At 45.5% G+C, this 27,280-nt stretch overlaps 1 protein-coding gene across 3 annotated transcripts in view; it reads right to left on the bottom strand.

Annotated features, from left to right (window-relative positions):
• Positions 1-27,280, bottom strand: part of LOC147660921 (myocardial zonula adherens protein-like) — a 500,869-nt gene that overhangs the window by 306,681 nt on the left and 166,908 nt on the right. For all 3 annotated transcript variants that reach the window (XM_086951427.1, XM_086951426.1, XM_086951425.1), the window contains exon 4: positions 24,769-24,930. In XM_086951427.1, coding sequence (XP_086807553.1) covers positions 24,769-24,930 — 162 coding nt within the window. The remainder of the gene's footprint in view (positions 1-24,768; positions 24,931-27,280) is intronic.

The raw sequence follows: 27,280 nt of genomic DNA on the forward strand, positions 1-27,280 counted from the left end.
ATTGTCTGTAATGCAGAGCCTGTTCCTTCGTAGTTTGTGTTCCGCTAGGTTTCGCCTGGGCTCTCCTGCTGAATCTCCACAGTCCACGGGAGCCAGAAGGCCTGGTCCATGAACTCCTCCCCTCCCTTTGCGCTACTGTTGCCTTTCAGCAAGTCCCACGCTTCAGAAGACGAGTCAAAGTAGCGAGTGGTGTTGTTGAGCGCAATGCGCAGCCTGGCCGGGAACATCAAGGAGTATTGGAGCTCCTCATCCCTCAAGGCTTTCTTGACTTCCAGATAGTAAACTCGCTTCCGTTGAACTTCCAGACTATAACCTGGAAACAGAGTGACCCTACTATTATACAGCTGAAAGGGGCCTTCCATCCTAGCTCTCTGCAGCAGTATGTCCCGATCTCGGAAATGTAGCAGGTGGGCCACTATCTGTCGCAGAGGCCTCCCTGGAGCCAAGGGTGGAGCCGGCACTCTATGGGCACGTTCCAGAGTATAAAAGGAAGTCAGCCCCTCGGGGGTCACCACTGTTTTGAACCAATGTGCTAGGTAGGACACCATATCACTCCCTTCGTTTCCCTCCGGTAACCCTACCACTCGGACGTTGTTCCACCGATTGCAGCCTTCTGCGTCCTCAGCCCTACGCTCCAGGTCACCGACTATCTGTGAGGGCACTCAGCTGGTGGTCAGTCTCTTTCTGCGCAAGCAAGAGTTCTGCCATAGAAGTCTCATTATGTTGACCCTGTCCCACAATTTCCTATGTTCTTTGCGTAAAAGACCCAGACCTACCACCACTGTACTTATATCCTGGTGAAGGGTGGCTTTGGTGTCAGAGATGGCGTCAAGGATTTGCTTCAGTTTTTGTTGTATCGGGTTGCCCGGGCCCGACTGTGAGCACTCAGATGCGCTGTCAAAGGGATCCTGCGCAGCCCCGGCGATTTTATTCCTTTATTCTTGGGTTTCCCCATGGTAGTGTAGACCGGAGTGAGGGAAGCTCTTATCCCCAATTTAATGGGCACAGACCTCCTCCAAATCGCTGTTGACTGCTGTGGAAGCAGGCAATAGGATCACCAACCTTACAGGCCCAAGCAGGGTAGGCAATGCTCCCCATCACTAGTCACCAGTAGCCTCAACAATCATGCCATACTGGGCCTCACCGGCCAATAGTCCAAGCAACAGGCAAAAATGCAAATTAAAGTGTCAATGTGCCACTCTGTGTAAGTCACAACAATCAGGCTGAAGCAAAGCAGTTCCCCGGGGTAGACCCTGCGAAGGAGATAACACTAGGCACCTCTTTCCCGCCCCTCAGGGTGTCGAAGGTTGGTCACCCGCTTATGGGTAAGAAGCTTGCCCAGTCCTTAGTGCGTGGCCAGATCCCAAAATGGCGACAAGATCATGTTGCCCACTCGCAGCCAGTGTCCAGGCACACACCGCTCCCCAGCTCCCAGGATCGCACCCTTCCGTCACAGTCTACCTCAAACGGAGGTACGCTCTTATTCCAATAGCAGACGACGGGCTTTGTCAAGCAGAGCCACAGCCGCCCAAGGCTCACCTCTGAACAGCGCAGGCCGTAGCGCTCAGATCCCCTCCTACAGGGCAGACCATGCTGTCCCCTCACTCCAGGACCTCCGATCCCTCCTCAGCAGAGCGCCCCGTCAACGCGCTCGGCGGGAGCCTCCGGCGGTCGCAGCAGCGCAGTCCGAGGCCTGTATGGAGCTCCAAGCCAGGGCTTCGTGTGGCAGCAGGGCCGCTGCAGATATCCGGGAAGGTCGGCTCCTCCTGCGGAAGGCCTCTCCGGAAAGTGCCGTTCCCGACTCCCAGTATCAGGGATCAACGCAACCTGCTCCAGGATGCCCCCCCGCCCCCGCCCTCTAGATGTTGCTGCAGCGGTAGGGCGGATCGGCAAACCCCCAATTAGCTTGGGCACAGGAATAATGGGAAGCTGGTGCGGAGCTCTTCACTTAAATGTCCACCATCGTCCCCAGTCAAGCCACGCCCCTACATATTTTACATCATGATATGCGCTGTTTGATGTATGATTCTGCCTCGAAGAAAGTGCTTCGAGAGCAATATATGAGGTGCACTGGTTTCAGGATGTGGCCGGGGCTACTTTGTGAATAAAGATATTATTATGATTATGTGGTTTTATGGCTCCTCACTCACCAAATATCCAGGAACCTGTTTCTAGCTATGTGTCAGTACAAACATAACATGGCCACCTTTTGGTATTCTTTTTACAGCCTAAGATGGGCTGACCCAAAGATGGCTGCCTGAAGTCTTGCAAGATCAAGAAAAAAAACTGTAATCTTTTAGACTTCAGGATAGCTCTCTTGTAGTCCTGTACCCAGATTCTAATTTCAAAAAAAGACCCACCAACAACGCTGCTCCAAAAAGCTACGTTTATATAAAAAGACTATTCAAACTGGCCCACAGGTGGCCTCTAATCAGCCTGACTACGTTACAAACAATTGAAACCTTAATTGTGCTGACTAAAGTATTTATCTTGATAAGTCTTAAATTCTCAATTCTGAGATGAAATACAATGTAATTAATGCAGGAATAGGACATTTACCATTCTATAATTTGTCATATGCATGCATTCATCCTATGACAATTTATATTATGCCACTTTACAAGTATTGTGACCTTGAAATACTTAGCCATATCATTTTTTATCACCCAAAGACGTAACTGCTTCTAGTTCTAATTTCTATAGGCTGTCCTCCAACACTCCTATAACACTATACGTCATCCCAATACAGGTGACTCTAATAAAGACCCTGCGGGCTCCCCAGCTGATACAAGGATTATCAACCAACCCTCAACTGGATTTTAAACAAAATGGTCAAGGGCCTCCCTCAAGGCGACCTTGTATGGGGTATCCTGTGGGGCTATCGGCTGAAGCCTCCATGTCAGAATACATGTCATGTGTGTCCAATACCCAATACTAGCTTGAGTGAGTTATGATCACTCAGTGTCTGGATGACTGATAACCACCTTAGACTCAATGCAGACAAGACAGAGGTGCTGTTTTTTAACCAGAAAAATTCCATCCCTTCCTCTTGGTGGTGGCCCACGGCACTTGATCCTGCTTCCTCTCCCGTTCACTCTGCTCGTAACCTGGGATTTCAGTTTGATGACTCCCTCTCATGCAAAACTCAGGTTAATAAAGTGACCTCTGCCTGCTTCCTGAAGTTGCGCATGATCAAAAAGATACTCCCCTATCTCCCTCTGGACTCCCGTCGTACAGTTACCCATGCCCTCATTACGTCTCACCTGGACTATGCCAACAGCCTTTATGCTGGTGCCCCTCAATATCTGATAGACCGGCTTCAGATTGTCCAGAACGCGGCGGCCAGATTAATTGGTAATATCCCCTACCGTCAGTCAGTCTCCGCCTATCGTAAGGAACTTCACTGGCTACCGGTGGCCAGCCGTATCCAGTTCAAGATCCTTATCCTCGCCTACCGAGCCATCAATGACCTCGGACCCAATTACTTGAAAAAACGAGTCTCAATATCCCATTCCATCAGATCCCTGAGATCCAACGACCTCCGCCTTCTGGTCTCTCCCCGTTTTAGACTCACTAGAATGGGCGGCAGAGGGTTCAGTGTTATCGCAGCAAAATTGTGGAACGCTCTGCCAATCGATCTTAGATTCTGCCCTTCTGAATCCATCTTCCGGGCCAGACTCAAAACTTGGCTCTTTTCTGGACTCTGATTTTTATCCTGCTGACTCCCTCTCTGCTCCTTTCTTCTCACCCGGAGGTTCAGGTTCTAGTGCCGGGACACCCCCTTGGGGGTAGCTGTGCGCTTTACAAACTACATAAATAAATAAAAATAAAAATGATCCAATTACGTCTTGTTCATATATACACCAGAAACAATAAAGATTTGCTTCTGGGATTTACTCACAAAGCGCTCTATGCTCAGTGTTAAGTGCGTGTACATGATAATAATGTGCGTACTCCCCATCTAGGGGATAATCTGCCTTCCATAAAAAAAGCAATACTCACGTTTGTCAGCCATACAAGAAACTAATGGGTAGATGCATCAACGTTGTCATTTGCGATTCCTTATTTGCGAAAAATAAGGAATTGCAAATAAGGAATCGCAAATGGCAATGCATCATTTATTTCACAATTTTATTGAGATTCGGTAAAAATCGCAATTTTTACCGAATCGCAATAAAATTGCGAGTTTCAAATAGCGATTCCCATTCATTCCTATGGGCTGAAATGCCCATAGGAATGAATGGGAATTGCGAATTCGCAATTTGAAAATCGGAATTCAACAAAGCATTTCAAGGGTGGAGAGGGGGGGTCCAAAGGACCCCCCCTGCACCCATGAAATGCACTTTTACATGTAAGTTACATACACACATGTCCTAAGGACATGTGTGTCTGTAACTTAACAGTTTAAAAAATGCATTTTTGTGCTTTTTTAAACAATTGTGCAAATTACCACGAGGTTCAAACTCGTGGTAATTTGCACTTGCAATTTTAAAATTCGCGAATTTTTTTACAATGATGCATTCCATTTAAGGAATCGCACAATTGCGATTCCTTAAATGCAATCGCATTTAAGAAATTCGCAAAATTAGCGAATTTCAACAAAAAGTAATGATGCATACCAAAAAGCATTTTTGGAGTCGCAAACGGCCGATTTTAAGGAATCGCACCGTTTACGACTCCAAAAATGCTTGATGCATCTGGGCATAAGCTTGTTTTGCTGTGGTCCCCTGCAGGGCTGGAAACCGCACTGATTTACCATCTAATCTAGTCTCAGAGGAATGCATTGTGGATTACTATGTAAATGTAACTGTAAATGTACATGTATTTATATAGCGCAAATCGCCCACATCGCAGGCATCTATGCGCTTGCTTAGGGAACCCGTCCTGGTATTCCCCTGTGAGATACCCCGGCAGGGTATCCACAAGGTGAAAGCCAGGCATCCCGCCGTGAGGGGCCGTTGTGGAGATTAAGCAAGCTATTGCCCAGAGTCGCAGAGTGTGAACCCGTGAGTCGAGTTACTATCACAAAGTGCACCCCATGGTTTACCCCTATTAGGGCAGCTCTAGCAAACATTGAGTACTTTGTATAATACATTTGCCCTGCCATCTTTTCTTTGTATTTTTTTTTTTTACTTCAGCCCCGTAATTTTGCACATGGGAGTTTCATGTAGAAACACAAAATCAATCTCTCGCATTTGAAATATAGGAATATATTCTGTATATTTTTGCTACATTACTCAAAGGTCTGACATTGCAGGTGAGTACGTTGTAAACAGTCATCGTCATTGGGTTGTTTTTCTTTATTTTATGCTCGGTAACAAAAAGATTATGCTAGTTAAAACTCTTGTGTTCTCAATCAATTAGTACCATGCTGTCTATTCTATTCCAAATTGAGGTATAGTGTGCACAGAGTCCAGTGGATCCCGAAAGGTAGGCAGAGGTAAAAGTAGATAATTCCTTACTCTCTATTTGTGGTAGTGTGGGCGAGCAGTAAAGCTTTATCAGAGGGTTGTGCTAAGAATTTATTGTACACACTCAGGCAAGAAATGATGTCACACACTCAATGACTGAACTCAGACAAATTTGTTTGTGTAAAAATATTATTTAGTGTTAGTTTATTACTAGAATCAAATCATAGGCAAAATCGTACTTTCAAAGGTAAGGTATCACGAATAGGCATTTGTTATTAACCTGGTTTTTGTTACAGGTTTTTAAACTTTGTAAATAAACAGTTGAAACTACTTTATAGTTAATATGCCCTGCTCCAGCGGTGAGGGCTTAGCACCACAGTGCACAAGTTGATTATTAAATTCTGAAGAAAATGTTCAATCAAGATAGGTGTTCACCCCTCCTGGTCCACTGCATATCGACCACTCTAACAAACTAGAAAAATATATAGAGAGGAGGAGCGCCAAGAAAGTCCAAATCAAATATTGAAAACCTCGGGCAGTAGATTCAGTTCAAAGATCTTCTTCTTTATTATATATCAACAGCAATTCATTTCATGCTTGCTGGACTTTATTTCCAAAAGCTGAACTGTGATCCATAATTTAGATTTAGAAATGAATTGTTGATATATAATAAAGAAGAAGATCTTTGAACTGAATCTACTGTCTGAGGACTGATTATTAGAAGGTTTTCGATATTTGATTGTGACACGAACCTAAAGGTTTCTTGGCGCTCCTCCTCTCTATATATTTTTCTACTTTATAGTTACTTTACTTACTCAGCGAGGTATCTCTACATACCACGCTGGTACATTTCCTAAGAGAAAGAAAGGAAATTAATGCGTTTTGTAATACAATTAAAGTTTTGCAGGGTTACTCACAAGACTCTTCGCCTTGAAAGAACAAAAATGAGGTTACGGTCCGTGAGTAGGTCTCGGTCAGATGGACACTCGATTCGCACAGCGAGTGGCACATAGGCAGCCAGGTGCAGAGTGTAGGAACCACACGTTAGCCAATGGGCTAAGCAAGGTCATTGCTGAGGGAACTGCAGACGAGCAGGCCACCTGTTTGAGGGAACAAAAAGCTCATGGTGTTGAGGCAGGCACCGAAGGGCCCAATGGCCAGCACAAGCACTACACCGCCAGTAGCACAGAGGCAGCCGGCTGTAGGATGCGGTTGTCAGGAATCTTAGGTTTCTCAGTGGAGAACTTCGGTCTTGGTCTAAGCAGCAGATTTGGTCGGGGATTACTGAGAAGTGGTCCACGACCGGTACGGCGAATGGGGTCTTTGGGAGTTGAAACCCTGTGGCCGCAAATGCTCACAGAAGGAGTCAGTCGGGCGGTCGTGGTTGGGCTCCTAAGGACTGCTTCGGTCAGAGAGACGGTCGGGGTGTAGCCTTCGGTCGCGGTTGGAGGGGATCTTCCAGATACAGGCTGCAGGCTCTGGTTAGAAGCTAGTGATGGTTCAGGGGTCACCACAGCACAGGCTAGGATGGCATGGAGGACCGCCTTGGGGTGTTGGGCCACTCGGGTACTGTTTGAACTGGGGGTCTCCAGTTGGCAATGGCTTACAGCTTTCTCCAAATAGGGACCTTTGCTTCTAGTCAGTGTAAGGGGGCTACACTCCGAAATAACCCCTGTTCAATCCTGTGGTAGCTTGGCACGAGCAGGAAGGCTTATCTCAGAGTCAGTGTGTAAAGCATTTGTAAACACATACAGTAATACAGTGAAAACACTATAGATTGACACTACATAGGTTTTATAAAAATAAGTATTCTTTATATAGACTTAACACAAACCCCAAACAACAAAAATCCACAAGTTTCCCACAAAGTACCTTTGGATGAGTCAAGCGAAATAAAAGGTGCTCAAGGAGACAGATGCGTCGGTTCCTTGCTTCGGGCGAGGCAATGCATCTGTTCCTAAGTGCCTGAGCAAAGTAGGTGATGAGTCTGTTCCTTACTGGAGAAGAGGTGATGCAGCAAGCTCGAGCTGTGGCCTGGTTGCGATGCGACAAAATGGCGCCTTGCTGCGATGCAACGATCCAGTGCGATGCAAGAAGATGACGCCCCTGATGCGACGCAACAACGTGAAGACTATGTGTGCACGCCCGGCGGCCGTGCAGTGACTCTGGAACTTTGGACCTGCGACACGCTTCTCCGGTGATGCGACAGCGACCCTTGCGGTTGCGACACGTTTCTCTGGTGATGCAACGACACACAGCTGTGACGGAGACACGCTTCTCTCGTGATGAGACGGCAACCTTTGCGGTGGCAACATGCTTCTCTGATGTTGTGACAGCTGCGGATGCGACACGCTTCTTCTCGTTGAGTCGCGCTACCAGCTCCCAACACGCAGGCTTCAGCAGACAGAATTCCCAGCAAGAAAATTCAGGGGGCGCTGGTGGTGAAGTCTTGTATCCCTGAGACTTCAGCAGGAGGCAAGCACAGTTCAAGCCCTTAGAGATTCTTTTTCAAGATTATGAAAGTTGCAAATAAAAGTCTTTCTCCTTTCCTTGGCAATAAAGAAACCACTGCAGACCAACCCCAAAAAGCAACACACTGGCACAGGGGAAGTCAAAAACTCCTGTAGATTCTCTCGATCTTCTCCTTGGCAAAAGGTCTGTCTTGATGTCCATAGTGATCTAACGTTCTGGGGTCTGGGTCCCCCTTTTTATACACACAAATCCTTTGTCTCTGAAGGCAGAGAGTGTCTGTACCTATTCCAAACCAGTTCTGGGTGCATTCTGCCAGTGCACAACTTCTTCCTTTGTCAGTGTGGGCCAGGGACATCAGACGCATCACAAGAGGTGGAGCCAGCATTGTGGAAAGCAGGCACAGCCCTATTTAGGCCCAGGTGCTACTCGCCCCACCACTCCCAATGCAGATCGGTCTATTCAGCCTAGTGCAGACTCACACTGCCTCCTGGAGCCCCCTCAGCCTCTGTCACTCACAAACCAGACATGCAATACACAACGTAGCAGAGGCAGGCTGATGGTTAGGCAAGAAAATACCTACTTTCTAAAAGTGGTATTTTCAAACACAGAATGTTAAAACCAACTCCACTAAAAGATGTCTTTTATCATTCTGAGTTCAGGCATACCAAATTTGTTTTTCTACCATGTTCCCTGTGTCAGTTAGGATTATAAGATGTTATAATCAAACTGCCCATTCTGGCCTATGGCGAAATGTAGCCTTGCAGTATTGTAAAACGAAATTGGCTGTAATTCACTATCAGAACATGCTACACACATCAGGGCATGTCCTATCTTTCACATACAATGTACTCTGTCCTAGGGACTAAGTTAGGGGTGGATAACATGTACAAAAAAGAAGGTTTAGGGACTGGTAAGTGGGTGCACTTACCAAGTCGACAGGGCAGTACTAGACTGCACACAGGCTCTGCAATGGCAGGCCTGAGACACACTTTACAAGCTACTTTTGTGGGTGCACAATCAGTGCTGGAAGCCCACTAGCAGCATTTGATCTACAGGCCCTGGGCACACAGGTGCACTGTAATAAGGTCTGCCAAAATAAGCCAATCATGGAGTCACTAATCCATCACACTAATTTACAACAGGGAGCACTTGCACTGTGGCACTGAATAGCAGTGGCACAGTGCCCAAAGCATTTAACTAGCAAAACATATCAAAAACAGAGGAGACAACAGCAAAAAATGGAAGGGAGACTCAAGCCAATGGTACCAGGTCTAACAGGTACGGGCTCAGGGCGTTGGGTGCTGAGTGTTGAGGGACTCACGCTGTTAGAGTAAGTTGGCCTGGAGCAAGTCCGATGCTCACGGGAGACAAAGTCTTTGGATGGCAAAGGCAGGGCGGGTCCCCCTGGTTCTTGAGGGCTGCAGTACACACCGAGGTTTCGCTGGAGTGGTCTGAAGGGAGGACAGGCCAGTAGGGCATGGGGCCAAGTCAGTTGGTGTCCTTCTCTTCTTCTCCAACATGGCTCTTCGGTCCTTCTTCTTCTAGTTTCTTCTTGTCTGAGGAGGCAAGTTTCAAGGTTGCCCCATAATACTAAATTTAGTGGCAGTACAGGTTGGGACCAATGGGTCTCTTCCTTGGGCTGGTACACCCCTTTCTATGCCACCCTCCAGTGGGAGGGGGGCATAAGCCTCCCTCTGGTTGGCAGGGACTGAGAATTGTGCTTCACCTTGCCTCCCCCGACTTGAGGGGTGGGGTAAGCAAAGGTGGGCACACCTCTCCTAACTTGGTTTTCCTGCTGATTCTCCCAACCAAAGTGGGGGTCAGAACCTGTGGGAGCCAGTAGCTGGGAGCAGCAAATGGCTGGGGTAGCTCACAAATGATTGGTGAGGCTGTGTGCTTTCATTTATCTTATCGTCATTACTGGCAGTTATTTTTAATCTACTAGTCTACTCAGCTGACCTTTGGTGTGGTTGAACTGTGTGTTTTTATGTACGCTTTGTTTTAATCACTTATTGTTCGCCTCTTACCTGCTTGGCGTTACTTAGCTTCCCCGCTCCGGTCCACCGCTGCTGTGTGCTGTTTGCGTGGAGGGAGGTTACTTTCACTTCCCTGTTCTGCAAGGGGTGACGCACTTCCGGGGTCGGTGGTGGCGGTACTGCTCCTTAGCTCTTCATTATTTAATCATGCTGAGACCGCGGAAGCTCAGTGGGCGCACCGCTTGCGTGCCGAAGGCACGCCTAAGGCTAGCCCGTATGCGCCCGTGCACGCCTTAACGTTACCAGATGCCAGACATGCTCCCAGTTCGGCAAGCGGTAAGCCCATTTACTCCTGTGGCGACCTCCTTGCCATTAGGAAAGTAGTGAGCTCTTGCAGTCATCCTCCACGTAACATACCTGGGGGCCCGTTCTGCTGTAAAAGCTGTGGCATTAATTCCTGGACCATCACCTCGTCCCCCATTTCCCCTCTCTGCTCCAGGCAGAATATCAAACTTTTTAGCCTTAATTGGTGCTCCCTAGCTAAGCACTTTCCTGATGTCTACGACCTGCTGCAGGATTTATCTCCTGATGTCCTTTTTCTGACGGAGACATGGCTGTCAGCTGACATGGTGGCTGAGCCAGTTTTGGCGCTTCCCCAGGGTTTCAGCATTGTGACTCTCAATAGAGAGTCTAGAGGGAGCGGCATTGCAGTTTTTAAATCCTGCTACACCTGCACTTTTGTTAAAGAAACTCTGGTCGGCTGCGAGTGTGCGCGCTTTGGGATTCCTTTTAACAGTAGCTATACCATGTCCGGGCTACTGGTTTACCGCCCGCCAGGACCTTCTAAAGCGTTTAGGGCAGCACTCATCGATACAGTTAATTCCTTGGCAATGAGATCTGCCAATTTTAGCGTAATTGGTGATTTGACCCTGCATCTTGACAGCCCCCATGTCTCAGAAATGGGTATTTTCTATGCTGACCAATTCCATGCCCTCCTCTCTATGAACACACTCAGCATGCCGGATGATCTGGATGCTGCAGACAAAGCACTATCGGACTTGATCCCCTGCCTCAGGACACACTTATTCCTGCTAAATGGTCTAAGTGCAGTAATACTAAATCTAGTCCTTGGTATAATGACTAGCTTGCTACTATGCGTAAAGCATGTAAAAGGTTGGAGCGGGCATGGAGACGGGACTATGACCTGATCCTGAAAGGGTACTATCAGGCAGCCATCAAGAAGTATCAAAGGGCTATTTAGACAGAACGGGCAGCTTACTTTGCAGATGAGATCAGGAGCATCAGTTACCCCACCAAAAGTATATTTTCTATACTTAAAGATCTTAAATTGGAGGGGGTATCTGCAGCGCCTTCGATAACGTTGGATGAGCAATGTGAGGCTCTTGCCACCTTTTTTGTTAACAAGGTGGAAAACATTTATAAGACTTTCCTCAAGCTGCAATGTTTCCTGACCCTGTGTTTAGACCCCTTCCTACTCACACTCTTGCTGCTTTCCCACTGATCTCCCAGGATGTGCTGTGCTTGCTATGTAGCCAGGTTAAATCTGGCTCTCCTGCTGACCTTATGCCTGATCAATTTATGAAATTGCTACCTGTGCTTCTTACACCTCTGGGTCAGGTGATTAACATGTCCCTGTCTGTGGCAGTCGTCCCTAGGATTTGGAAGCAAGCAAGGGTTGCTCCCCTGCTAAAAATCCCACCCGCAATACAGCTAAACCTGAGAACTTTCATCCTATTTCTCTCCTGCCTTGGGTATCCAAGATCTGAGGCCTACATAAATTCCATCATGACCGGATTTTTGGAAGATAATAACATACTAGACCCCTCTCAGAATGGCTTTCGCCCGGGCCACAACATGGAGTCTGCTCTCCTAGCTGTGACCGAACATCTGAGGGTAGCACTAAATGCAGGGCGTACTTCGGCACTGATTTTATTAGATCTCAGTGCCGCGTTTGACACCGTTTCCAACCAGATCCTGTGCAAAGGTTGGAGAGGCTGGCATTGTGGTCTCTTTTCTGGACTGGTTCTTCGGTTTTCTCTCTGAGAGGACCTTCCAGGTAACGGCCCCACCTTTCGCCTCCAAGATACATACTATTAAACAAGGTGTGCCACAGGGCTCAGCTCTGAGCCCAACGCCATTCAACTTGCATGTCAAACCATTAGCAGCTGTGACCAGGAGTAGAGGGCTTACATCAGTGTCATATGCAGATGATACACAGTTGGTAGCAGCACTCTCTGATGATTCAGTGCGAGACGCTCACAAGTTTCGGAGCGATCTCGCTGCTATTGCGGAGTGGATGACTGCCAACTGCCTCCAGCTCAACGCCAGCAAGTCTGAGGTTTTGCTGCTTTGGAGAGACTCTGAGGTGTGGAGTGAACGCTGGTGGTCTGCTACCCTAGGCTGTGCACCCACCCCTAAACAGGTGGGGAAAAATCTAGGTGTTTGGGTGGACTCGGCCCTTAGCTTCCAGGTCCAATCTAAAAAAGTGACAGGGACTTGTTTTGGTATATTGCAGGGGTTGAAACCGCTGTTAGATTGTTTCAATCCGTCCATCAGGCAGGTTATTGTTCAGGCCTCCGTTCTGAGACTGCAAGGCTCCAAAACGCAGCTGCTAGAACTCTCTTTGGCCTCCCTAGAACCTGTTCTACTACCGGTGCTATTCTTCGGCTACACTGGTTGCCGGTGGCCAGACTTGTAGAGTTTAAGTCCCTATGCATTGCTTTCCAGGCATCTTGGCCAATCTGTTTTTATCATATACACCCACCGGCAACTCCGCTCGATGGGTCAACCTCTGGCGGTTGTTCCCAGGGTAAGGAGGGTGTGTGCTGGTGGGCGCTCCTTCTGCACACTGACAGCCAAACTCTGGAATTCTCTTCCAATACATATCCGCAGCATTAATAACTACCTTGCATTTCATAGGGCTATTAAAACTCACCTCTTCCCTCCGCTATAGGCCCTGTTTTTGTTAGTAGCCTCCTAATTTTTGCTATTAGCGATGGGACGCCTCATTGCCGGGCAGCTGTGCACTTTATAAAGTAGTATAACATAAGATAACATAACATAACAAGGGCAGCAAGCCTTTGAAGCTTCCCCTTTGTTGACCCTGCCCATCCTGGGGAGGAGGCTTGGCACCTTGTCTCAGGATGTGCTTTGTTTCAGGACTCCGAGAGCAGGAGGTTCTCGACCCAGGGGTCCACAAATATGTCTAGTGGTGGCAGCTGGCGAGCAGCCACTCAGCCAGGACTCTAGATTTAGGTTGTTTTTCAGGGGGCATCTCTAAGATGCCCTATGAGTGCATTTTTCATTAAATCCCACACTGGCATCAGTGTGGGTTTAATGTGCTGAAAGGTTGGATACCAAACTAACCAGTTTTCAGTAAAGCCATTATGGTGATGTGGAGTACGTAATGACAAACTCGCAGACCATATACTCTTTATGACATTAATGCACTTACAATGTCTAAGAACACTGTAGGGGTACAGGGCTCATGCACGTGTACCTTCACCACTGGTACAGTGCACCCAGCCAGAGGTGTTTACCTATGACAGGGCAGTGGATTGTAGGCATGGCAAACAGGGATGTGTGCCATGTCGACTCTTCAGTTTGTTCTGCACAAAAACACTCAGCCTGCCATGGCAGCATGTGTGTGTAAAGGTACAGGGCTTCTAAAGTGGCACAATAAGTGCTGCTGCCCTTAGAGGCCTTCCCTGGCCACAGTGCACTTGGTACCCGTGGTACCTTTTACAAGGGACTTACATAGACTATAGAGTTGCCAGTTGGGTTTTGCAACAGTACAGTTTGGGGAAAGAACATAGGCCCTGGGTACCTGGTTGGCAGGAACACAGGGCACACTCAGTGAAAGTACATCAACATTTAAGCAAAAAGTGGGGGAGGGGCAGCCATGCATGAAGGGGCACTTTCCTACACATGCTAAGAGTTGTTTAATTTACATGCTGTCTATGTTGTAGGCCTTTCACTGAAACCAGATATCTACAAAACACCCCACGTGCAACAGAGCCCATGTTCACAGAAATAATGCCTATTTCTTTAGCTGCTGCTATATTCTCCTTCTTTGCTCCTATTTATGCAACTTTAAATTAGAACACTTTCATGCAGAGGGATGCAATTACTATTTTACTCGAACCAGTAGGCTCCATATGTTTTAGTGCACTAGTTTGGGTTCCAATTTTGCTCAAGCCCACCTTGATGAAATGTTGTATGCTATCACTGTAGAAAAACAAAAACATTTGAAACATACTGCAGTTATGGCATATATGGGATAAGTCAAATATTTCAATAGGGGAGGCAGGGCAAGAATATAGGTCTCCATAGGGCACTGGTAAGAAGAGGAGTCAAACTCGTGACTGTGAAAATCAATACCCAGAGGGATCAAATCTAAGTTCAGCTACACTGAAATCCACCTTATCCGCCCTTTGAAAGGTTTTCCCAACAGAGAATAGAAAAAATACCTCCTGCAGAATTTTCACCTTCCTCGTCACCTACTTTTACCTCACAAAATCAACAAAATTAGCAATGACATGGTCAAACCAACTTTTATCCGAGTCGACTCATGTGAAGGAGTGATCTCTTTCTCAAATGATGCAAGAAGATGGACCCCTCCCTGACCATGTCTATAGCAGAGACCAGTATTGATGATTTGAGATGCAGAAAAATGGGTTTACGAGAGACAGTACAGAATATAATTGTATCCCTATTATTACTAATCAGAAAAGTGAACATGAAACATATGGAAATTCTGGGCCCAAAAATAGTTAAACAGTATTATGAAGAAAAATCCTATGCACCTAAGCCAGGCAGAACCCACCACACTAGTCAGGGTAATGGCAGTTACACACCCAAGATTATCCCTGCTCACCCCCTTGGTAGCTTGACAGAGCAGCCAGGCTTATCCCATAGGCAATATATAAAGCATTTGTACATAAAACACACAGTGACAGTAAAAACACTATAAATGGACACCACACCAGTTTATAAAAATAGGCAATATTTATCTAATCGACAAGACCAAAACGACAAAAATCCAGCTAACACAAGCATATCTAAAGAAATGCAGTTCCTTGATGTCGATAGCAACAAGCGGGGCTATGACGATGTCATCATTACCAACAAATCCAACAGTTAAGCCTGATATCAATGGAGCCGAGGGTCAGTAAGTGTGTCGGGGAAGACCCGCAAACAGTACCTTGGAGTTGTAGAGGCCTCGAGGACCTTGCAGTGAAATGCGGCGGTGAGGCGCCAATGGAGTCGCGAAGCCTCGGTGCTGCACATCAGAGCAGAAGTTGGTGAGTCCTTGAAGTCACAGACATTGCAGGTCGAACGCCATGTGATCGAAATCAGGAGTGCTGGCGTTGGCAAGGCTGAGACTCGGTGTTGTTGCAGGTGGTGCGTCGTGCCCGTCATGATGCAGTGTCTGTGGCTTAGGCGCAGGCAGCGGTGTAGCATCCATGCTGGGGCACTAGCGCCAAAGGCCCTGTTGTCGTCAGCATATGTCTGCAGTATATTTGAAGGTGGAGAGGCGGCGGCCAATGCATTGATGTAAGCAGTGGTGTTGGTGACAGTGCTTATGCGTCAGTGAGCCCAATGTTGCCGTGCATTCGAAGTTGGTGCAACAAGGCATGCCCACGGTGCAGGCAGCGGCATCCAGGTCAGCGAGACACATCGTCATTATTGAGACCAGTGCTGCGGTGTTGTCAGGGTTGGTGTTGCACTCTCCCAGCGAGCAGTGACCACGACATAGGTGCAGGCAGCCGTATTGGTGACAGCGCCAGAAATCCTTTTCTTCAAGTTACATCCCAGCAAGCACCTCCAATGGTCCAGAACAGGAGTTAGGCCCTCTTGGTAGGTCAGAACTGGAGTTCAGGTGCTGTAGTTGAAGGTGAAGTCTTGAGACTTTTTAACATGAGGCAAGCACACAGAAGCTCTTGGAGAAACCTGGAAAGCAGGATAAAACGGCAAAGTCCAGTTCCTTCGCTGCTCACAAACAGAAGCAGCAACTTCAAGCCAGCCCATAAAATCCACACCCAGCAAAGGGGCAGTACTCCTCCTGACAGCTCTTCAGCTCGTCTTCAATCCAGAAACGTTCTAAAAGTCTGGGGATTTAGGTCTAATACTTATATCCTTCAAAGAAAAGTCTTTATTGCCCACAAGATCCTGCCTTGCTCTGCCTTGGCTCCAGACACTCTACAGGGATGCAGAGACAGCATTGTGAGAGGTCGGGCACAGCCCTATGCAGGTGTCAGTGACAGCTCCTCCCACCACCCTAGCTCAGAAAGGCCTATCAGACTGGTGATGGGTCATCGGGATATGCAGGGCACACCTATGCTTCCTTTGTGTGACCGTCAAGAGTAAATGCACAAAAAACCCAGCTGTCAGTCTAAACGAGACGCTGATTCCACGGGCAGGCAGAAGCACATGATGGCAAAGCACAAAAATGCGAAAAAACACTACTTAGGGGAGGGTCTGAGGGCTGTTTTATGACTCTACACTGGATACATGCCCCAATCGTACAACTATAACAACAAAAAGTATCCAGGAGTCCTGACTCAGTGTTTTACTCGAGGCTTACCACTATGTGACTTAGACTGTGTGAATTCAAGTGTTAACCAACATTCAGTATGCAACTTAGGGCAGGAAATATTCCCATCAGTTGCCGCTCTGTACCACCATTTTTTCATCATTTGGGTCCTCCATACCCTGGAGTTTATACACAGAGCTGGTCACACTGTGAGTGGTGTGAGGACTGTGTGTGTAAGAGGACCGATGTGGGTGGTATCTTAAGAATGATGTCGACAAGGTTTACACTTGAGGGAAGCAGTGCAGTGAGGGATGAGTGAAAGTGAGTAAAATTAGGTGGACCCGAGTAGAAAAATGATTTATTGGTTTCTCTCGGACCCCTAAGACTAAAAACAGGTGCAAAAGGTAGATTTGACAATATATCTACATGCAAGTGGTCAACATGTTTCTGCATTTACCAGGAGTGTTCCCTATGCATTCTTCAGGACCATGATATTGCTACTGCTTGCTTTCATAAGTGAGAAATAAAATTTAAAATGGAAAATTTCACCTGAAAAGCAGGTGTAGAATCTCCGCCACAGTCTAAAAACAAGTCACATAAGAAGAAAGGAAAAGAGAAAAACAACATGGAATTATGGAATGCACTACAAACATTGCGCTATTCCTGTGCTCACGTATATGCAATTTGCACGAACATGGTAACACTCACCCAATACTTGTGGGGAAGGCGCCTCACCTCACCTGGCTGGAGCTCAGGTAAAATAGGAGCACTGCTCTGTTAGCAAAAGAACAATAACAGGGACATTCAACCGTGTCAGTAGGACAAAGCAAGAGAAAACTAAGTTTGTACCAATATACTCGGTGTCAGACCGAGACATCTACGTGTAACAATAGGGGCCGTAGCGAGGTATAGCCATGTACGATGCCCGTATTGTTGCTCGAGGAGGACTACCACAGGCACTCACCTCTCCGTCAGTGTCTCCAAACGTCCCTCTGGGCTCTTCTGGGGAGGCACCGAACAAGGGAAATGGGCGGGTATATCAGTGGAGGTTACTGGGCGAGTGTGATGCATGATGGGAATTGTAGTTCCTCGCTAGACGGTAAACAGTGGTATTGGAATTTTTGAGGAAGACTGTGTATTGTTATAGTGACATCCATGGAATAGGTTCGTTAAGACCATCCTTGTCACTATTCAGTTTGTACACCCATTTTTGCTCAATTCTGAATAGGAATTTACCGACATCTGGACAATGATCGGGTATTGTGGGTTGCTCTAAAATCGTCCATTGGAATTCGCTCGGCCCATGTCCTTTCTCTAGGAAGTGTGCTGTTAAGCGAGTAGCTTGTTTTCGACAGCGGACTGTGCTTTTGTGTTCTCCAATTCTTATTTTTGTTTTGCGGGTTGTCATGCCGACGTACCTCTTTGAACACGGGCACGTGATCATGTAGATCGTGTTTTCGCTGTTACAATTGGTGAACTTGCGCTGTTGCCAGGGGCGCGATGTTCCGATGTCAACACTGGTGGTTCTCGTGGTTTGAGGGCATGCTGAGCAGTTGCCACAGGGGTGGTGTCCTTGTACAGGTGGCATGTCCCATAATGTTCCGATTTGTCGGGGTGTTTTATTTTTCGGTCTGGTATGGACCAAGTGGTCTCTTATATTTGGTCCTCTCTTGAATGCAAAAAGGGGTGGTGGTAGGGTGTCTCCACTGGTGTTTAGAATGGACCAGTGTTTTGTTATGATCTTTCGAACTTCATTTGATCTCGTATGGAACGTGTTAACGAAAGTCATCCTCTGGGTCTTACCTTTCTGAATGGCAACCTCTAAGAGGGCTTCTCTGTTATTATTAGAGGCCCTTTTCTTGGACTGGCGGATAATCCTCGCCGGATATTTCTTTTCCCGCAAGAATTTGGAGAGTGTCCCGGAATGTTTCTCAAATGATTCTTTAGTTGAGCAGTTCCTTTTTAATCTGAGAAATTGTCCAAATGGTAAATTTTCTCTTAAGGACCTCGGATGGCAACTTTCAAAATTGAGCAACGAGTTGCGTGCCATCGGTTTCCTGTACAGTTCTGTGTTGAGCCCCTCTTATGTGACTACAATTAGAAGGTCAAGGAATGGCAGTTCCCTCTTGCTACATTCCACAGTGAATTTCAGAAACTGATTGCAGTTATTTAACCAACTGTGGAATTCCTGAAGGCTGGTCTCAGTGCCTCTCCATACCACAAGGATATCGTCTATGTATCGCTTCCAAAGTCGGAGCGATACATAGTATGGGTTGTCTTGATGCAGGATTTTGGTTTGTTCCAAGGCATGGACGTATAAATTCGCCAAGCTCGGCGCAAAAACGCTGCCCATACTGGTGCCAGACGTCTGGAGGTAGATGGTATCCTCAAATTTGAAGTAGTTTTCCTTCATTGCTAGTTCTGCCAACTCCATAATGAATGAGACCGGAGTGATTGTTTGAAGGTCTCTTTCTTGGAGAATATTGCCCACCACTTCCAAGGTTTCTGTTTGTGGGATAGATGTATATAGGGACTCTACATCAAAGGATACTAGTAGGTCCAAGTTAGGGTCAAATTCTACAGTTGGTAGGAGTCGAAGTACATCTTTTGTGTCCTTAAGATAGGTTGGCATTTCCTTCACAATGGGATTGAGGAAAAAATCAACAAAGGTTGACAGAGGCTCCAGTATAGACCCAATTCCAGAGATGATAGGTCTACCCGGGGGTGGTCTCTGGGGTTTGTGCACCTTTGGCAGACAATAAAAATAAGGGATTGTGGGATGAGAAGTGCACAGAAATTGTCCTTCTTGAGGGGTTATCCATCCTTGTGATGTGGCCTCTTCGACCAGATGGTTGATTTTGTTTTTCAATCTCTCAGTTGGATCATCTTTTAAAAGTCGATAGGATCTATGGTCCTGTAACTGTCTCAGGCATTCCTGTCTGTAGGTGTCTCTGTCTAAGATGACAATCCCTCCGCCCTTGTCTGCAGGCTTAATTATGATAGATTCGTTGGTCGTAAGTGCTTGCAGAGCCAGTTTCTCTTTATTTGGTAAATTCACATAAGATCTCGGTTTCTTTGTTTTGAACAATATGTCAATATCAGTTTCTACTGCCTCCTCAACCTTCTGGTTGAGATACAACTCCTAGAAGGTAAAATCAAAACTACCCTAAAAAATCCTGCCTTTAAAACTGGACAGGACGACACCAATAAGAAAAATACCGAGTTTAAGGAATCAATTCTCTTCACGAAAATGGAGAAATTCAAAAAAGACCTAGCTAAGTTCTCCAGAGAAAAAGTATATCCATATACTAGTGACTCATATGTCCCACCTACGTACAATCAAAATGGAGGTCGAAGAGGCTCAAACTATGCCACCTCTAGCTCGGATGATAATTCTAGCGATTCCGATACATCGCAGCGAGGTAGTGGAGGTCCTCCGAAAGGACGTGGTAACAGAAGAGGCCGCAGAGGTAATAACTTTGGTCAAAATAACTTCCAACAGTTTTGGCAACCGGGTCCGTGGATGTATGGCCCCAATTTCCCTCCAATGGGACATCCCTTCTTCCCACCACAAATGCAACAAATCCAAGGACAGCAGCCTTTTTTAGGGTATGGCCAGAGGAGCAACAGAGGGAGAAGAAGACAAGGTCAAGGACCACAAGTCCGCTGGGCAACTCCGGTACAACAACCGACCATGGACCTGAGGAGTGGCAAGAGGATACCACAAGAGGGAGCTGGAACGAGCGGGACAACCGACCACCAAGCCTCGTGATCAATTTGAGCTCCCATGTCCTTTCTAGTGATGAAGAGAATCTCCTTAATCGTGGGCTTGGCTTTGTGGCCACCCACGAAGGTGACCAATTCAATACTCAAATTGAGATCTCGAAACTATTTAGAAAGGTGAGACTGCACTACTTTTTTGCAAAACAAAATCCAGGTGATAACATTGGATCTGTTGCCAACACTGGTTTGAAAAGACCCTCCACTTTCAATCCTACAACAATTGGATTACCAACAAGGGTCCAAACCTTTGAGGAGGCAGTAGAAACTGATATTGACCTATTGTTCAAAACAAAGAAACCGAGATCTTATGTGAATTTACCAAATAAAGAGAAACTGGCTCTGCAAGCACTTACGACCAACGAATCGATCATAATTAAGCCTGCAGACAAGGGCGGAGGGATTGTCATCTTAGACAGAGACACCTACAGACAGGAATGCCTGAGACAGTTACAGGACCATAGATCCTATCGACTTTTAAAAGATGATCCAACTGAGAGATTGAAAAACAAAATCAACCATCTGGTCGAAGAGGCCACATCACAAGGATGGATAACCCCTCAAGAAGGACAATTTCTGTGCACTTCTCATCCCACAATCCCTTATTTTTATTGTCTGCCAAAGGTGCACAAACCCCAGAGACCACCCCCGGGTAGACCTATCATCTCTGGAATTGGGTCTATACTGGAGCCTCTGTCAACCTTTGTTGATTTTTTCCTCAATCCCATTGTGAAGGAAATGCCAACCTATCTTAAGGACACAAAAGATGTACTTCGACTCCTACCAACTGTAGAATTTGACCCTAACTTGGACCTACTAGTATCCTTTGATGTAGAGTCCCTATATACATCTATCCCACAAACAGAAACCTTGGAAGTGGTGGGCAATATTCTCCAAGAAAGAGACCTTCAAACAATCACTCCGGTCTCATTCATTATGGAGTTGGCAGAACTAGCAATGAAGGAAAACTACTTCAAATTTGAGGATACCATCTACCTCCAGACGTCTGGCACCAGTATGGGCAGCGTTTTTGCGCCGAGCTTGGCGAATTTATACGTCCATGCCTTGGAACAAACCAAAATCCTGCATCAAGACAACCCATACTATGTATCGCTCCGACTTTGGAAGCGATACATAGACGATATCCTTGTGGTATGGAGAGGCACTGAGACCAGCCTTCAGGAATTCCACAGTTGGTTAAATAACTGCAATCAGTTTCTGAAATTCACTGTGGAATGTAGCAAGAGGGAACTGCCATTCCTTGACCTTCTAATTGTAGTCACAGAAGAGGGGCTCAACACAGAACTGTACAGGAAACCGATGGCACGCAACTCGTTGCTCAATTTTGAAAGTTGCCATCCGAGGTCCTTAAGAGAAAATTTACCATTTGGACAATTTCTCAGATTAAAAAGGAACTGCTCAACTAAAGAATCATTTGAGAAACATTCCGGGACACTCTCCAAATTCTTGCGGGAAAAGAAATATCCGGCGAGGATTATCCGCCAGTCCAAGAAAAGGGCCTCTAATAATAACAGAGAAGCCCTCTTAGAGGTTGCCATTCAGAAAGAGAAGACCCAGAGGATGACTTTCGTTAACACGTTCCATACGAGATCAAATGAAGTTCGAAAGATCATAACAAAACACTGGTCCATTCTAAACACCAGTGGAGACACCCTACCACCACCCCTTTTTGCATTCAAGAGAGGACCAAATATAAGAGACCACTTGGTCCATACCAGACCGAAAAATAAAACACCCCGACAAATCGGAACATTATGGGACATGCCACCTGTACAAGGACACCACCCCTGTGGCAACTGCTCAGCATGCCCTCAAACCACGAGAACCACCAGTGTTGACATCGGAACATCGTGCCCCTGGCAACAGCGCAAGTTCACCAATTGTAACAGCGAAAACACGATCTACATGATCACGTGCCCGTGTTCAAAGAGGTACGTCGGCATGACAACCCGCAAAACAAAAATAAGAATTGGAGAACACAAAAGCACAGTCCGCTGTCGAAAACAAGCTACTCGCTTAACAGCACACTTCCTAGAGAAAGGACATGGGCCGAGCGAATTCCAATGGACGATTTTAGAGCAACCCACAATACCCGATCATTGTCCAGATGTCGGTAAATTCCTATTCAGAATTGATCAAAAATGGGTGTACAAACTGAATAGTGACAAGGATGGTCTTAACGAACCTATTCCATGGATGTCACTATAACAATACACAGTCTTCCTCAAAAATTCCAATACCACTGTTTACCGTCTAGCGAGGAACTACAATTCCCATCATGCATCACACTCGCCCAGTAACCTCCACTGATATACCCGCCCATTTCCCTTGTTCGGTGCCTCCCCAGAAGAGCCCAGAGGGACGTTTGGAGACACTGACGGAGAGGTGAGTGCCTGTGGTAGTCCTCCTCGAGCAACAATACGGGCATCGTACATGGCTATACCTCGCTACGGCCCCTATTGTTACACGTAGATGTCTCGGTCTGACACCGAGTATATTGGTACAAACTTAGTTTTCTCTTGCTTTGTCCTACTGACACGGTTGAATGTCCCTGTTATTGTTCTTTTGCTAACAGAGCAGTGCTCCTATTTTACCTGAGCTCCAGCCAGGTGAGGTGAGGCGCCTTCCCCACAAGTATTGGGTGAGTGTTACCATGTTCGTGCAAATTGCATATACGTGAGCACAGGAATAGCGCAATGTTTGTAGTGCATTCCATAATTCCATGTTGTTTTTCTTTTTTCCTTTCTTCTTATGTGACTTGTTTTTAGACTGTGGCGGAGATTCTACACCTGCTTTTCAGGTGAAATTTTCCATTTTAAATTTTATTTCTCACTTATGAAAGCAAGCAGTAGCAATATCATGGTCCTGAAGAATGCATAGGGAACACTCCTGGTAAATGCAGAAACATGTTGACCACTTGCATGTAGATATATTGTCAAATCTACCTTTTGCACCTGTTTTTAGTCTTAGGGGTCCGAGAGAAACCAATAAATCATTTTTCTACTCGGGTCCACCTAATTTTACTCACTTTCACTCATCCCTCACTGCACTGCTTCCCTCAAGTGTAAACCTTGTCGACATCATTCTTAAGATACCACCCACATCGGTCCTCTTACACACACAGTCCTCACACCACTCACAGTGTGACCAGCTCTGTGTATAAACTCCAGGGTATGGAGGACCCAAATGATGAAAAAATGGTGGTACAGAGCGGCAACTGATGGGAATATTTCCTGCCCTAAGTTGCATACTGAATGTTGGTTAACACTTGAATTCACACAGTCTAAGTCACATAGTGGTAAGCCTCGAGTAAAACACTGAGTCAGGACTCCTGGATACTTTTTGTTGTTATAAAGCACAAAAATGCCCACTTTCTAAAAATTGGATTTTTAGATGTGGTTTTAAATCCTGAGCTCCGAGAGACCATTTTCCAACTCTCTAGATCTTCCCAATGGGAATTTACACCTGTAAAATGTTACAAGGCAGCTTCAATGCTAACCTATAGGGAGAGATAGACCTCACAATAGTGAAAAACCAAACTGGTAGTATTTCACAATCAGGACATGTAAAACAAACCAGTACATGTCTTGCCTTTCACATACACTGTACCCTGCCCATGGGGCATCCTTGGGCCTACATTAGGGGTGCCTTCCATGTAAGAAAAGGCAAGGTGGGCCTGGCCAGTGGGTAAACTTACCAGTTCGATATGACAGTTTAAAACTGCAAGCACATACACTACAGTTGCATACCTTTGGTTTACAGGTCCTCTGCACATAGAGTTGACTGTACTAGGCACTTACCAATAAATCAATATGATAATCAATTACCATTACAATTTACACGGAGAGCATGTGTACCTTAGCACGGATTAGAATTGGTAAAGTGCCCAGAGTCCTAAAGCCACAAAAACAGGTCAGAACAAATACAGGAGGAGGGCAATAGATTTGGGAACAGCCCTACAAAGAAAGGGCCAGGTCCAACACTTTTAAAAAAACAAGGCCTATTGGATTGCTGTTTCATTGAAAGGGAATTTCCTATGTGGTGGAGCAATGCATAAATGTGACTACAAGGAAAAGCAACAAACATGATTATTGATTAATATAGGAAATATTTTAGATTATGTGTTCATAGCTACAATTGATGTTTTTCCTAATGATCTTGAGGAGAAAGAGGTCACAATTACACACATTGTTTTCAATGTATGCGTTCCATGTGAGACACCATCAGTTATGCGAATAGCTTCTGTTAAGCAGTCTATGAATGACACAACCATCCCATTTGGTTTGAACATATTTGATACAGATTTAGACTTTAGATGCTTAATGTCATTCACTTATAGTTGATCCTTCAATTATATACTCCTGGGTTTCATGTGCCTCATTACTTCCTATGTACAGATAACTAAAAATCACCACATGCCCTCCTACAAAAGAATCGAATGTTGCATAAAAACCCTAGAATATTTTTCTTTTGAAGAAGTTTATCATTATACAGACATCTGCATATTACAAGCTATATATGAATTTTGCTTTGGAATAATTATGTGACTCACATCTTTAATGTAGTTCATCTCTTCCTTTAGCTGATGAGTAGACCATTCATAAACAACGACTTCATTCTGATGCTTATTGTCCGAACGATGTACAACGCCATATACCATACCATGAGAAGGTGAATTGGATGAGGACCCCTCTTTTGGTACTGTGTATAGGTGCTGCAAAACCAAGAAATAAATGTTAAATGAATATAGCAACCAAACAAAATATAACATACTTCAGCAATCAATTTGTGAATAGACAAAAAAAATTAATCTCCTGCAGGAAGGAGAAAGGGATTCGCTTTGTAAATATTAATAATATACCAATTAATTTAATTGTGTGTAATTATTTTTATGGTACTAAATGTGGAGGCTTTAATGTATTTGGCTCTACCAGCAAGGTGAGAAATGGCATGTAAAGTTGTGGATATAATGATAAAGAGGAAGAGGCAAGGCAGGGAGAGATGAGGAGGCCATTTTCGGTTAACATTTTTGAATCCGCCATTAATGTTTTCTTTGAGTTGAATTCAGAATTGTCCTTAAACCATACATAAGGTCACTGCAGAGTTGTCCTCTGATGTACAAGTAACATGTATGATATTTTTGGTGAGCGGAGTGGGGATTATGTGTAATATTTATTAAATATGCACACTTTTCACAAAATTATGCATATTACATTGTGAGAAAATCTCTCCTTTTCGCATGGTCAACCCAAATGTTTTGATGAATTTTATTGCTGGTTTTTAGACGCTGCACACTGGGGCACAGCTGTCCAGTGCCCAGTGTGTCTGCTCTTATTCATAAAACATGTTGAAATTAATTAAATACGCTACTCAGGGATTAGCTAGCATATAACACAATAGTATACGGTGTAGAAGCTGCATGGAAAGTTAAAGGACACCTATGGACTGCATCACTTAATGTGCCATCTACTAGCGTGACTAGGAAACATAGCTTCAGGTGTACCATTGTACCCTCACTGCCACAGTTAAACCTGCAGTATGACTTGTTAAAATAACCATTTATGACAGTAAAAACCCCCTGTTTTAAATATTATTAAGTTGCCCAATTGTAGGTCTTGTAGCAGACAAGGCAGTGGGCATTGTATTTAAAAGTGGAACATGTAGAAAATGAATGCCAATATGTCCCTAAGTTACAAAGGATATGAACAATCGCACTCCTTGGGTCAATTTGTGTAGTAAATCCAGGTGATTATGTGGGTAGGTGCGGCTGGGTAGCCCCTCCTGAGTTTGAGGGTGGTGAGTAAACTCTGTTAATGCGTTATCCCAACAGTGGGCAACGTCACCTAGCTGCACTCTAGGGTACTTTTCAATAAGGTCATTCCACTTCAAAAAAGTTCAAGATATGCTTTTTTTCTTTTATTGTTATTTTATTACTGCATTTGATTCTTCATCATTATTATTGCTTTCATCATAATCTTTCCTTGTGTGCCCAATGCATTTCGGGGTTTGCCCTTCTTCAGGGTACTTTATATATTGTGTGAATTCAATCTGCTTGTGTGTTCCTAATGGGTTCATGAGGGTAGATATTGACGCTTGCACAAGAAACACGGGAGGTATTCTTCTAATGGATCGGTTCCGTACCGTCCGATGTCGTTTTACAAATTGCAAGAGGTATAGTGGCATTCCTCATCGGGACCAGCCATTGCTTTTAACCGATGAATACCTCCCGTGTTCTTGTGCACGCGTGGATATCTACCCTCGTGAACCCATTAAGAACACACAAGCGGATTGAATTCACACAATATATAAAGTCCCCTGAAGAAGGGCAAGCCCCGAAATGCATTGGGCAAAGTTACAAAGCCCATACAGCTATTTTCACTATGGCAAGCTTAACTGTACTATGTAGAGGTGCAGATTAAAATACTAATCCTGCTAACTCAGGAATGGGACCCATTAAAAATAGTTAAACCACTATTTTCAATAGGTATTAAAAATAAATGGTCACTGTCTCCCCATGGCGCACTTGGCAGTGACTCCCTTTTCCCCACAGCCCTCTTCGCCCCCCCCCCCCCCCCCCCTTGCCAAGAGGGCTCTTCTCTCCCTTTGTTGAATCCTTTTTTTTCTATTTCTATTCTGCTCTTCTTCTCTTTACTGTCTCGGTCTTCCTTTGTTTGGTTATCTTTGTTTGTTTTAATATGAAGCAACGATTGTCTTTTTTAATACTGCAATGTAATATAGCTACTGTCCAGATTGGGATACCACCCAGAATGTAGGAGTTCAAGTCACTTCACCTTTATTGCATGCTCAGTCACATTGCTGTGTCACCTTTTTACTGGTCATTCAGACTCAGTATGGAAAGCCTTATTTGGATCTTACTCATGAGCCCCCCTCTGACTCTGGCCCTTTGGCCTTATGGCTTCTGCCCTGGGAGGACTCTATATCATGCTCTATGTTAACTCACCCTGTTTGATGGGAGGGGACTGTTTCGATGGGTAGAACTATGCCCCTCTAGTATACTTCCCTCCCTAATCTGTGATGTTTCTTTATTGTTATAATTGCAGTGA

This window comes from Lissotriton vulgaris, unplaced genomic scaffold, assembly GCF_964263255.1.
Source record: "Lissotriton vulgaris unplaced genomic scaffold, aLisVul1.2 SCAFFOLD_371, whole genome shotgun sequence".
Classification (NCBI taxonomy): Eukaryota; Metazoa; Chordata; class Amphibia; order Caudata; family Salamandridae; genus Lissotriton; species Lissotriton vulgaris.